Consider the following 14,662-nt stretch of genomic DNA (forward strand, 5'->3'; position numbering starts at 1 on the left):
CGGACTTAATTTGAGAAGAACTCTGGACACTTGTTTTATCTTGCCAACTGAAACCTTACTCGATATAATTCTTATTCCTACTGCAGAAAAAAAAAGAAACTTTCATGTGAAGCATGAAAATCTTTACTTATATGATTGTCAAAAAAGAAAGAATGTTGTTAAAGTTGTAAATAGTTTAATCTAACAAAGATTACATGACTTCCTTTATCTAGTAAGTTCCGTCATATAACTCGATATAATTCTTATTCCTACTACAGAAAATAAGGAAAACTTCCATGTGAAGAATGAAAATCTTTACTTATATGATTGTCAAAAAAGAAAGAATGTTGTTAAAGTTGTAAATAGTTTAATCTAACAAGGATTACATGACTTCCTTTATCTAGTAAGTTCCGTCATATAACTCGATATAATTCTTATTCCTACTGCAGAAAATAAGGGAGACTTCCATGTGAAGAATGAAAATCTTTACTTATATGATTGTCAAAAAAGAAAGAATGTTGTTAAAGTTGTAAATAGTTTAATCTAACAAGGATTACATGACTTCCTTTATCTAGTAAGTTCCGTCATATAACTCTATATAATTCTTATTCCTACTGCAGAAAAAAAGAAACTTTCATGTGAAGAATGAAAACCTTTATTTTGGATTCTCACACGCTGTAATAAACAATTCCACTTCAGTTTTCAGTCATAAAAAAAGAAAAACTACTACATTACTGAAATCTACAACACGCACTACATATTCTGAATGTAATTATATGTCTACAATCAAAATATTAGAAAATACTTCAGTGTAAAGTAGAATAATAACATCAACAACAGGTTACAATACATCATCTCGCACCACTATTACTGAGACAATTTTAAAAGGAAAACAGTTACGAAACAAATGTTAATATTGAATTTATATTCTAAAAAGGTCCGTACCAAAGTCTCTATTTTTCACTCTTTTTTGTTTAAAATATGAAGATTTTTGAAAAAAACAACCCCGTGTGCTTATTTACAACGATTTTCAATTTCTTCACTAAACGAATGAGTGCACAAATAGCAGGAATAATTAACTTTCCAACTAGAAAGTTAAGAATTTGAAAATATTGTAACAAAGAAAATCAGCTATACTAAGAATACAATAAAATTAAAATTAAATGAGCATCTTATAGAAAATTTAGTTCTATATTCAACAAGTTTATCATATTTTTGGTTTCATGAAAATTCAACTAAGATTTGTTCCTTCACTTGCAGCAGTCTATCTAAGATAAGAAAACTTGCAAGTTGTTGATTTGATTTTAATTAAGATATCTAATAAATATAACTTTGTACAAAAAATTAATTAGTTCAATAACTACTAAATTATTTTCAAAATACTTAAGGTATCTCTCCAATGCGATTTAGTAGATTTTAGCGTTATATATTTTAAAACATTTTTCATTAAATTTCTAGTAAATAAATTAATTAATTTTAATATTTCTAGATATATAGAAACTTCATGATTTTGTAGTTACGGTTGAAAAAGAACTTAGAACTTTTCTGAATTCCACGAGGGAGTTAAATAGGTGCAAATGATTTCTACCTAATAATTTTATATATTTCAAATCTATCAGCTTCTCGTTTCTTCTAAGCATTGTTTTTACAACAATGACAAATTTTCTTTTTCCTAATGGGTTGTTAATAAAGTTGAATATTTCTTTTAATGATATCTTTATTTTTAATAGACGATACAGATGTGAAATAGCAAACTGTATTAAATATTAAGATATATTTGCCAAAAATCATTATCATTTCTGTATTTGTATCAAAAAAGACGTATTTTTCATTCCAACACTAAAATCAACAATTTAAAACAAAAAAGTAATAAAAAACACTTAAATAGCTAGATATGGGAATGCATAGGGAAACGCGAAACGCTGGTTTTAGGATTTCTAACGTACACTACTCCTTTTTATAACATACTAAGAAAAGATGATTTTGGTTTTACTAATATACTACATTCCTTAGTAAGTATGGTGGTCTTGTTAACTTAGAAAAAAAAAGAAAATGTGTACTGCATTTGCGAAATAGATTTAATATTAGTAAGGTCAAATTTAATTTAAACAGAACGATATAATTTTCCTTTTTTTCTCGTATTGCTTCTATACGATAACATATCAAAATCAAATAAGTTTAATTTCGAGAAAATGAAATAAACATATTCTGTGTTATATGAACAATTTCACACTACAGTAAATTCAAGAATATTCTATACGTTTGAAGACATTTTATACGCTATATAAGCTTTCTTGATACCAGCAAATAAAAAAGCTTTTGTGGAACTAATTAGAAAAAATGTCACAAAAATACAACTGTGTTAATATCCTGTATCATGTATTTCAAGAATATAGCACTTTTCACTTGTTAACTTTTAAAGATCAATCAGAGGTAGTGCAACTTAACATATCTAATTTTAATGAAATTATCAGGATATCTTGAATTTGTTTCTGATGAATAATTCCCGTCTTATTTAATTAAAAAGTCGAGTTTTGTAAAATGGTGGTTTCTTGTGGTAGTTTTAGATAACTCAAACTAATTTAGTTTTTAAACTGATTTCTATTTGTTGTTGTTGATTGTGTTAATACTGTTGTTGTTAAAGTCTTAAATTCAGTGATATCTCTCGTGGAACTCATCGAAAACCAACAAGAAAAAACATTTTGGTTTTTTCTTCACAAAACTATCGTTTAGTAAAAGGTGACATCTACCATCAGGAGTGTTATTAATTCAGTTGAAAATTTATCTAACGAATTAAACGGCCGTTGTTGCAGTTATTCCACTTTCACGTATTTGTCTTTTTCGGACTTCTGTCAGAAGATCAATGTCCGGTCGAAACAGTTTCTTGCATCGCTAATATAAAGTAACAAGAAACACAAACATTAACTTATAGAACACCAAAATAATATTTTCCTATGCATACTATTAATAACGAACACAAGATCAGTTAGATGACAGTAATATGTAAAACTATAAACAATGTAACAATTTTTAGGTGTCAGAAACTCAGTAGTAAGCTGCAATGAAATATGGGTGAAGTTACGTATTACAGGATAAGTTATCTTCTCCTGGCCTCAACCATTCGTGATGCACTGCTAACCTTTAGCAAAATGGGACATATGTGTAATAAAGAGGTGTCCCTTGAACATGGTTTGAAATCTTTACCAAGTTTTCGCCATTAAACATCAGCTACCAGAAGGTGGTGAAGAAATCAACAGGGGTGAGGACCCCAACTGGTTGCCCACTCATAATGAAAACTTTTATAAAAAATGGAGAAATGCTGTAATCAGCCAACCAGTAGCACGAATAAAGTTTCACGCTTAGTGGTGCCTCGAACTTATACACGAAACAAGAAATTTAAGGCATAACAAATACGGCTTAGAACCAACCAATCAACCGTCAGCCTAAGCTACCTATTATAACAGAACAAATATGAAGTTGTAGTAAACAAACAAGTATATGAGACTCTCAAATACACATTTATACATATATTGTAAAATAAATCACTGGAATACTTTTTTTTTAGTTGTGTGTGTGTGTGTGTGTGTCGATAAATTAAGTAATACCCATCTGTGAAATATTAATCTATATCACATTAATGTTAATAACATTTTGCCTGGAAAATGTTACAAAGTTCAAAAAACAAGTAAAGCATTTTGTTTTTTAAGTTTGAAACATTTTTCTCTCCGATTTTTTTCTTCAAGCAAGAATTAAAATCATTTAAAAATAATTGTGATATTAATTACGTTTTTTGTTTCATGGGAAGCTTCTATACTGGCTGGTAACAAGCAGTTTTTATCTACATTGCTATAACTGAGAATAGTGATGCTTTTAGTTATACTTTACAAAAATTGATAACCTATGATGGTATAATTATAAGTAACACGTGAATCACATATTTAGATGCATGTGAAACAGACATTGATGTCTGCATCTCAAACTGTGATAAACTTATCATACCTGAGATGGGCAAAGAGTAATTGAAAGTTGATCAACGATTGCTGAAGACGAGTAGTACGGACTAAGTGGCTTCAAAACATTTATTTGAACATCAAGGTTATTACGAGAGTTCCTAAAATAATTTGGAAGTTTCCAACTTTCAAAACTGTTTTCAACGCATTAGAATGAAAACATCTTGTCCACTATTCCACTTATTTTTATTTTACAAACTGATTAAAAGAACTAGAGTTTTGTATTATTTTTGGTCACTTACGCAAATTATTTCTTTGCACTCAAATGATGATCCATTTTCAATCACGCAAACAAACTTCATGTTATTATTTATCACTGTGTGCCATATTGTCATGAAAACGTTATATTACATTCAGCAATGAACTGGGAATGAAATTTAAACAGTTCTCCAATTCTCAAGACTTCTTGAATAGTTTAGAAGGATCCAATAACTGGATACTGAATCTGGTAATTAAATTAAAGTCCTGGATGTATTAACATGTAGATCACTTGATTATTATAACATCTTCGTGATAAGTGCAATATACAAAATGCAACTGAATCCGGTTGGAACCAACTAATTACAAGTTCTTTATACACCATCTTATGACTTTTTTAATTTCCTTCTTATTCCATTATCACATACGTTCCGAAGTATATACAGAAATACAAAATGGAAATATATATACAAAAATAATAAACATACAGTTAAACATGTTTAAGCTTAAGCAATTAGCTGACGTATTCATTAAGAAGATAAAGAAAATAGCCAACAAACCAAGTAAAATAAGTTTCGCTTACTATAAAATAACAGAGAATCTTAATTCTTCTTCAAGTATTCAAATATTTAATACGAGTAATTCACAAAGTAGTAAGGTTCAATAAGCTAGATACAGTGCTATTTTAATAATGTAATTCTGTGCAGCTTGTAATGTCAAGGGAATAAAAAAGTTTTACATTTCTTGAAGAATAAATATTGCATTTAACTTACTCGTTCATTTCTTATTAAGACTAGTAATATACCCTATTTGAAATAAAACTACAAATACAATTATACTATGGTATTTAACTCGTTTACATGAGTCACATCGTAAATTTTATATTTTTCTCGTGGATGGGTATGCAAGTGGCCCCTTGCTTGTCCGTATGTTATGTTAAACATTACATTTAACTAGTGCATTAAAATCAATGAGTTAGCTTTGTTAAATTTGTATCTTTGAGCTTCATTGTTGTTGCTATAATGTTCTTTCAAAAAGTTAAAACTGGCACATGGTAATTTATAACATCAGGATGTACATTAAATTTCAACGTATTTCTTGTTACACTCTAAGTGAAAAAGATTAGACGAAGCACATTACTTTCTCTAGCTATGTCATACAAATACTCTCAGTCTAACCTGTGTTTACTACAACCAAAATTAATATGTACAAAATTACCTAAAGATAATAGAATGATGGTTATTTTTAATTATTTCCTCAAACATATCAACATCTGGTAAGAAGAAACATTAATATTTTGTACAATCTACTTAAAGTTGGTAAATATAAATTAACAATCAAAACTTAGTTACAATATTATGTTCCACTGCCATACGAATTAGGTTCTATATTGTTATTATTTAAATTGACGAAACTGATAACATTAATGAGAAACGTTACAGCAAGGTTAAGATTTCTGTTGTAAATGAGGTCCCTATAATGGGAGATTTTAATTTCAAGCATATAGATTGGGAAATATTAAACTCAAACCATGAGGAAGACAGGTGTTTAAAAGCTGTTCGGGATGGTTTCCTTCGCTAATTTGTCAAAGATCCTACCAGGAGTAACGTTATTTTATACTTATTGTTAACTTCTAATATAGAAATGGTTGAGAGGGTGGAGAATGGGGAACATCTGGGTGCAAGTGATCATTGCGCAATTAAGATTGATGTTTTACATCGTAACAAATCAGGAATAATGAGATTTTAGTTTCAAATTTTGAAGGGTACATCAATAATTGTCTGTTGTGAATTATGCATTTGAATTAATTAGAGCGACTGATCAGATTTGAAAAAAAATTAAGAATATATTTTTAAATATTCAAGGTTAACATGTTCCTTATAGGAAAAAAATGCTTGCTGCAAGTAAAAGACCAAGAAAAGCATTATGAATTAAGAAGTTTAAATTGACTGCTATGATGGAAGACTTAAAGGACTATAGAAGAGTAAGAGAGCTGGTCAAACATGACATTAGGAAATCGAATAAATATATAAAAAAAGGTTGGCTGAAAATGTAAACATTAATTGTGAAAATTTATTTAAATACATTAAATAGAAGCAAAATACTAGGATGGGAGTAGGGTCTTTGGGGATGGTAAAGGAAGGCTCACCTTTAATGATTATAAATTACTGGGTACTTAAATTATACTTTTTATCTTCAATTTTTACTAATGAAGGTTTAAGCAATATTATTCAGCCTGAAAAATTGCTTCACGGAAACGAGATAAAACAGGATGATCACATTAATTCTGAGTTTGTTAAGGAAAAATTTAGATTTTTAAATGATTACAAGGCTCTTGTGCCAGATAATATTTCCCCAAAGATTTGATGAAGGTAAAGGATTAGATATGTGAGTCAGCTGCTAAATTTTTGCAGTCCTTGAATAGTGGTAAAGTACCAGAAGATTGGAAGCTGGCTAATGTTAGTCCTCTTTGCAAGATAGATGATAAAAACTGTACAAGCCCATTAGTCTTACATCAGTGGTAGGAAAAGGTGTGGGAAATCAGTTGGCTCATAGGATAAAATTGCATCTAGGTGGAAAATGTCAGAAGGGTTGTTATTATAAATAACATTTAGTAAAATCATGTTCATATCACAAATGTGATACTTTAGGGCTTATAGTCAGGACCTTTTTCTCTTTCAGCTTTTACACCAATGACATTGATGAAAGAATGGTCAATAAATTGCTTAAATTTACTGATGATATTAAAATCTTTGGTATTTCTGGCTGTAAAAAGGAGGGTGCTGCTTTAGGAGAAGGATTTAAATTATTTGGTGAGTTTAGCAACTAAAAGGTAAATGACTTTTAATTATATTAAATGCAAGGTAATAAAGGTACATTACCATAATTATATTATAAGTACGAATTTGATCTATTTCTAATAGAGTTATTGCATTCAGATGTGGTGGATGCAGTAAATTTAAGGGAATTTACATAAAGACTTGATAAATATTTAAATGATAAGGGCTTACTTAAAGTTTTTAATAGTTTAAGTTAGTGGGTGGGATAGCATAGATGGACCAACAGATCCCTTGTTGTCCTTAAATTTTATATTATGTTCTCTTATGCTATATCATGCTTTTCAGGAGCTTTATAATTTTTGCATGTTATGTTATTAGAGAGATTAATATTAATGGCTTATTTAATTTCAGATATACATTCAACAGTTGTATAGTGGTATCATATAATTTTCTAAATTTGCTCTTTTTTCATTAATACCAAATTGTATATTATATGTAATGTACATAATCTTCTATAGTCTGCAACAACTGTTCAAAAGGTTGATCCTTGTAACACAGATGTTCAGAAATTTGAATGAAATCTAATGTAGTTTGAGACTGGCTTAGAAAATAGTCACAAATTGCTTTGACTATGTCAGTTCTCTATATTTTTGGATCTAGTAATTTATTTAAAGCATCTGTTAGAGATATGATCAAAGCCGTACGACAACCAGCCATTACAAATATTGCTTTTGTTATGGTCTGAAAATACATCTTCAATAAAGTTGAAACTAATATTCTCTTATTGCCCTCATTAATCTTACATAATAAAAATATAAAATCAAAGGACGAGGAAGAAAGATGACTCCAAAAAAACTGAAAGAATTATAATTTGAAGAAAAGAGCCTAGAAACAGCAGTGATGGGAGTAACTCTTACAATTAAGAATCCAGCCCATGACTTAATAAAGAACAGTCTTAATATTGAATGTCTAAATTTTAAAGCTGAAGTTTACCAAAAAATACACAATAAAAATAATTCACTGTTTTAAAAGCCAAAAGGTTGGTCACATTTCAAGTTAGTGCACAAACCCTAAAATGTGTGAGATATAGCTAAATACTACATGAGGAAATAATTTGTAGAAATTGCAAAGCAAGCCATTCTATAAGTTACATATCTTTTTCCAAATATCAGTAGAAGATCAACAAAAATAAAGATACCTAGACTAACATGTGTTAGAAGCCTAAATATGCAGCTCAGTGAATCCTAGACAAGAAACAGAGCAACCTTTATCAGTTGTGTCAGTTGGTACATAAATCTCCACCACCACTTTATATTGTAACATTCTTATTTTCCTTTTCTTAGCTTGAAGAAACATTTCATTTATTTTTCTATAAATTTTTAATTCATTCCAGAGTTTAGGGATTCCATATGTACTCTATCACAATCGAGTACATATAGATCCCCTAATATCTGTTTGCCTTATTTCTGGTCTCTTATTTACATTTCATGCTTTCTCCTCTTCTTCTTTACCTTGCTTTTTTATTGCTAATGCTGGGAACAATGAGCAACTCTTTTATTTTTTTATTTCTAGTGACTTGAATCCAAGATATTTTTTCCCTGTGCCATATCTGAATTTCAAGCCATTTGATAACTTTCTCTTGCTAAGAGTAAAGTTATTATTACCTAAAGTTTCTCTCTGCCCTTCCTTAAATCTTGAAGCTTGGGTGAAGGCTAGATATCATTCGGTGAAATATCAAATTCAGGCTTCCATGTATGACTGCTTGCTATTAAACTTAACCACCGACTTCGTTAACAACTTGGGTATGCTTGAATTATTTTAACTCAATATGTTTTAATGAGACAGAATCTGACTTAATTCCAGGAGTATGAGAAGGTCATATCATCTAATTCTGAGACCTAGCCAACGCAGATGGAAAGAGGCCATTATATTGAACAACCAATCATGGAGTTAGCCCAATGGTAGGTCCATGAGTAACAACATATTTCAAAATAAATTGTTTAATATAAGGTTTAAGAGCCCAAAACGCTGCTAGCAGCAAAGGTACCCAATTGATGACCTAGAACACAGTGGTCCTAAAAGATTTTGTAGTTTGCATGTCACTCATAATTAAATTTATTTATTGTTGAGTGTAATTATTATTTTAGAATTTTAGTGACTATTCTGGAAGAAATGATTACATAATTAACTGTCGGGTAGGCTGGAAACAATGATGCTTTGATAGACCTGTCTACAATATCATTACCAGGAATGTCAACGTAACTAGGAATCCAAATACAAGTAATCTGGTTGACATTGTTCGGCTACTAGTTATAAAGGGGTGAAGTTTACACTAATAACTGGATAGCTAGTGACTCGCTAGTTTGAAACTATAGAGACTGCTGAGAGAGTCGGTAAAATTGTAATTTTAAAGTAGGGGTTTCAATACCCTCAAACTAAGTAAGTGCAACAAGAAAACACACAAATTGAACTACGTTGTTTCTGGAATGATATAGGAGAAGAAAGGATTTAATTTCAGGAGCTCGAGATACAAATAAAATCCTTATATTTAGGTATAATATCTAGGCTATCTGACAATAAAGTCTCTATGCAAAGATGATCAGAGATACTAAGAACAACTAAAATATCAGAGAATAACTAGGGTGGTGGAAAGCTACGACGATGAAAAGCGGTGAATATTCAGGGGACATTGAAGAAAATGTCTCCGAACGTAATTAAAAAACTGGACAGAGAACAGAGTTCCACTTATATTGATTAAGAAAGGTTTAATCTTTAGAAAGAGACTTTATGAGCTTCTCAATCCATTATATCTGTTTATATCCATACTGACCAATGAGATACTGTCTGTGAAAAGCTAAGTCAAGATATATAAAGTAAAACAGAAGTAGTTTATCCAAAAAAAGTTGTCAAACAGCATATTGCTTTTAGAAAGCAATTAAGGGCCAGAATCATACAGAACGCACCCATAATATAGCTTAGAACAAATTAAAGTTTGATACACTAGCAAGATACTGCGACAATCTGCTCTGTAAAAGAACCTGGGATAACTTTTAGGTTAATTTAGATGTTTTTTATAATAAAAAACTAACAAACAGATATGACTTTTGCAATACCAATTGATGTTAAGTATCATATACATTCAACTGAATTTTAACTATGCCTCTTATAGTGATAGCTAGAGTTGTGAAAGGTCAACAGTGTGCAAAAAATAATGTGTTTACACTTCAAGACAGCAAATGAACATTTCAATTTAACAGTTCTTGACTGAATAAGGTTCAAGACTTTTTCGACAGATTGAAATAAGAAGTTGAAATTTTGTCCTCCAGTATAATAAAAAATAACATAGAACTAGGTGATAAAGTTTAATATTGTGAACTTCTTTATAGTGAAAATGGTTTTAAGCAATTTAAACTGCATGATTCAGGCAAACATGAATAACAATAATTACAAATTCAAAGTGTAATGGATATTTTCAGTAGAGGACATCTTGAATTATAAGTATTTAACATAGATATCAATAAATTATTTACTCTATTATATCTTTACAAGTTATAATCCGTATAATTCTACATAGATATATGTCATTTTAAAGTGTTTTTATTTCTATTATAGAGACAGATTGTATTAAGTAGTTCCTAAATAACCCAAACAATTCGCATTTATATGTTCAGAGCCACACAAAGAGGAACGTGCATAAAAAATTCTATATAAAACAGCACTGATGTTTATGCAATAAGCCATTTGGTGTAACTGTTCAGGACTAAAGTAAGCACTAGGATTATACATCAGTATAGAAGAGAAACATTAAAAATTGAAACAAATAAAATATCAAGTAAAGTTAATAAACAAAATCTCCTATGTCCTCAACAGTATAATCAAGGTAATACTCTAACTGAGGTTCACCTAAGTTTCTCAGATAATCACAACATGGAGATCTTCAGTATCTATACAATTTTTGGACTCACAAGATCTGTGCATTTCATTGCAGTATTTCAAAGTGGCTGGTCAGACGAGAGAAGTCACAAGAGTGCAATAAATCTTATGTTTTATTTAGTTCAAGACAGTTATACAATAAATATTTTTAGCCACCTTGGCAATAATTCTGATATGTGCATAATTATTCAAACCTGTGAATAGCAGTTATCCAACTCTGCTATAATTTGGATGGGCACATATCGAAGTCTTGGGCAATCTATTTTTGTCTGGAAGTATTTACATTTGTCATCTGAATAGTAACTGAAGCCTAATGTAGTTGTCTTGATTATGGCTGTTCTTAGATTTTGAGGCCCCTTTAATTGCCTCTGTATGAGATCTTACACAAAAGAAGCACTTCTTGAAACCTTTAGCAACAAATGTATTTTTCTTGGTAACAAATTACATTCAGCACACAGACATTCAAGTTTCTGTGCCTCGAGACAAACCGGAAATTTTGGTAAAGATTATTTCACGCATTCCACAATACTGTACGCACTTTGATGATTTACTTAACACATCCTGATATCTTATATGATTCCTACATTAGAACATAAATTACATTTTTGACAGTGAGTTGCTATATGTCCAAATCTCTAGCAATGGTAGTTGGGGTCGGATCCTTCTTAAGGTTTTTGTATTTTTCATTCATTGCTATTTTTTAAACCATATGTCTTTGTCTAAAACGATGGAATCACCTTTATCAGTTGGAATCATGATGATGTAGTTCTTGCTCGTTAGGAATCGTAAAATTTGGTTTGGTTTCATGTTGGTGTAAGTCACTTTGGTTTTCCATGAGGTTCTTAGCCGTCATTTTTTGTAAAGGCAAATAGTTCAGAAAATAAATAGCTTTAGGGGTAATAGGAAAAATTTAGGTCTAAGAATCAGGGATAATCCTTGTGTTATGTGTGACAACAGGAAAATATTATGCCTGAGCTTTAATATACTGCTTTTGTTTACTCCCACTATTCTTATAATAATACCATTTACATTGTTTTCAATTTGAAAACATTTAATTAATATATATTGCAAATTACATGTATCTAGCAGTACATTTTACTTTACTGTCATTAAATGTGTGTTTATATGGTCATTTAATAACTAGTGAAGTGGCTTTCAGTATCAAGACTTTATAATATGTGCACTTAGAAATAATTAAATCAATAATCCTATCTACACGAGTACTTTATTTTCTTAAAAGTAAGATATTTGGTCTGGGCTAATAAGACAAGTAATTTATAAACCACCAGTGTGTTTGCTACTATTCACTGTTGCTAATATAAATGTGGTATCTGAAATCTGTCTTTAACATACAGACAGTAAGAACTGTTTGGTCCGTCAATCTGTCCCTGTACATCCATCATTGAGAAAAACTAAAAACTAAAATCCACTCATCCTTTATTTTAAAGGAAATTAACAATTCATCTTTTAAACTCTTGTAAATGCTTGTTTCCATCACTTTGGACAGTAACTCATTCAATAAGCCAATCACCCTGTTAGAAAAATAAAATGTCTTAATTGGAACCAGATCTACCTTTTCAAAATCTTAACGTTGTGTGTCCTTCTCCCTGTTGTCTTCAAAATACAATAAAAAATAGGCTTTTATCCCATCGATCTTATGGATAATCCCGTAAATTTCAATAAGATCACCTCTTACACTTTTTTCTCAAGAATAGATGAGTTAAATTATCTTATCCTATCCACATAAGATAATTATTCCATGATCAAAATCGTCCCAGTGACTCCTCTCTTTTAAATAATAATATCATGATTCACTTAGATGACAACGAAAGTGTTGAAGTTAATTGTCGTAACTCTCTTGTGATAACTCTTGTTGGGTGTTATTTAGTAGTAAAACCTTACCTCTCTGAGAGTGCCGGGAGTAAGAAGAAAAATGTAGATGGCGTACGCAGGGATACATAGCATAGATGACAACGCCAGCATCCAACCAATCAGCTGGCCCCACCATGGATAGACGTAGCCTATGTAATCGAGTGGTTTGTACTGAACCAAACTGAAGAGAAAGACTCCCTAAAAACAAAATTGATTCCTATTATTATAATAAAATTATATTCAAGAATAATTTCATAGCGCTTTATGTCTTTTGTTAGCCACACACTCACATAATTATATTTTTATTCCCTCTAAAAAAATATCTCAGTTATGTTAAATTAGGATTGCATTCTTTTGGTGAACACAAACATAACAATAAAGCGTCTACACTTCGTATTAATCTTGGATCCCTGAATTATCCCATCAGATTAGTGACTCTCATGTGTTACTCAAATATCGCATCATTTTCCTCGTTTTGTTAATTTAATGAGTGTATTTTTCCTAATTTAATTATAATTTACAGAGTATTATGGGCTAATTCTTAAAATTATTATTATTTTACATATAAATCAGTTATTTATTATACCTTTGTAGACTAAGTGAACCAAATTTCAACTAAACTGCATAGTAATCGTAAATTCTTATAGGTATTATAAAGTTTTACTGTACGTGGGTGCTTCTGAGAGAAGTAACAAGTATTTGTTGTTCAAGTATCGTTAACATTCCTATTAATTCTTTTTAAAGTAGCTGGCAGAATGTACCAGAATATATCGTATTCTCATTTGTGCATTTTTTAATTTATCACATTATAAATTTAAAAGATATATCCCACAAATTCATTGAACCCTTTACATCGCATCTTTCTCGCATCAGTGAACTCTGATCTCCATTAAGTTCACACTTAGTATTTTTGTCTCAACACATACCATGATTCAATTCCTTGTTCTTTTGTTCTTTATCTGTTAAACGTAAATATCAAAATGAGGATATTTTTGAATATTTTATATTTCTGCGATACTGAACAGACTTATTACCAAACTAAATCATCTCAGAATTAGAAAAGTTTCAGTTAGGAGTAATTGTAACATAATTAAATACAATTGCAGTTACAGTACAGGAGAAATCAAATAAAATGGCAAGAAAGTTGCTTAATACTTCAAAGAAACAACCCTCAACAATTTGATTTAGAGTATGTTTTCCTATAATTCTACGATATTGGGTTTTTCAAATGAAATATTCAAATAACTACTCAGAGCAAGTTGGGGCGATCTAATATCAATCATTTTCATGGTTAATAATCTACATGGTCATCTTTTTCTAACTTTTAATTGTAACTATATTATTGCTGTTTTTGAAGAATATATTAACTAGTTTTTATCCTACGTTTCACCTAATATAATCTGGTGCCGTCTTCGGGAAAGTCTCAAGAAAGACTATTTCTATGTTGGTAATGTGATTGTATTTTGGATTCTTCTTCATAGAAAGTCTGAAACTTTACCCATTTGAGTGGGATTTCTATCATTACAAGTTGAATCAAATACCTTTTTTTGAATACTTTAAAGAGGTTTGGGTGTCGTTTTTACTATGTTGACTAAGTGTGTTATAAGTTAGGTGGACTTAGAAGGTTTCTTTTAAATAGTGGGGTTCATATCATTATATCTTCATATTATTCATTTTATTATGTTTTTCTTTGGCGTGATTATCGATATTACAAAGTCTTATATGACTATTATGTTTTTGAATCATAACTTTTGTCAGTCTTTCCGATTCTTCAATGTATTACAATTCACATTTACAGGGAATTCGATGACGAGGAACCCACTTTGAGACTAATAATACTTGGAGACGGCTTGAATGGGTAATGAAGAAAAACTTTATATAAGTTTAACA

At 30.2% G+C, this 14,662-nt stretch overlaps 1 protein-coding gene across 1 annotated transcript in view; it reads right to left on the bottom strand.

The window, feature by feature from the left end:
- Positions 1-618: 618 nt before the first annotated feature.
- Positions 619-14,662, bottom strand: part of LOC106458032 (sodium- and chloride-dependent GABA transporter 1-like) — an 81,046-nt gene continuing 67,002 nt past the window's right edge. Inside the window, exons 12-13 of the mRNA XM_022384163.1 lie at positions 12,803-12,970; positions 619-2,871 (exon numbers count right to left, since the gene is read on the bottom strand). Of these exons, the coding sequence (XP_022239871.1) occupies positions 2,773-2,871; positions 12,803-12,970 (267 nt within the window). The 3' untranslated portion in view covers positions 619-2,772. The remainder of the gene's footprint in view (positions 2,872-12,802; positions 12,971-14,662) is intronic.

The sequence above is a fragment of the Limulus polyphemus genome, unplaced genomic scaffold (assembly GCF_000517525.1).
Source record: "Limulus polyphemus unplaced genomic scaffold, Limulus_polyphemus-2.1.2 Scaffold406, whole genome shotgun sequence".
Lineage (NCBI taxonomy): Eukaryota > Metazoa > Arthropoda > Merostomata > Xiphosura > Limulidae > Limulus > Limulus polyphemus.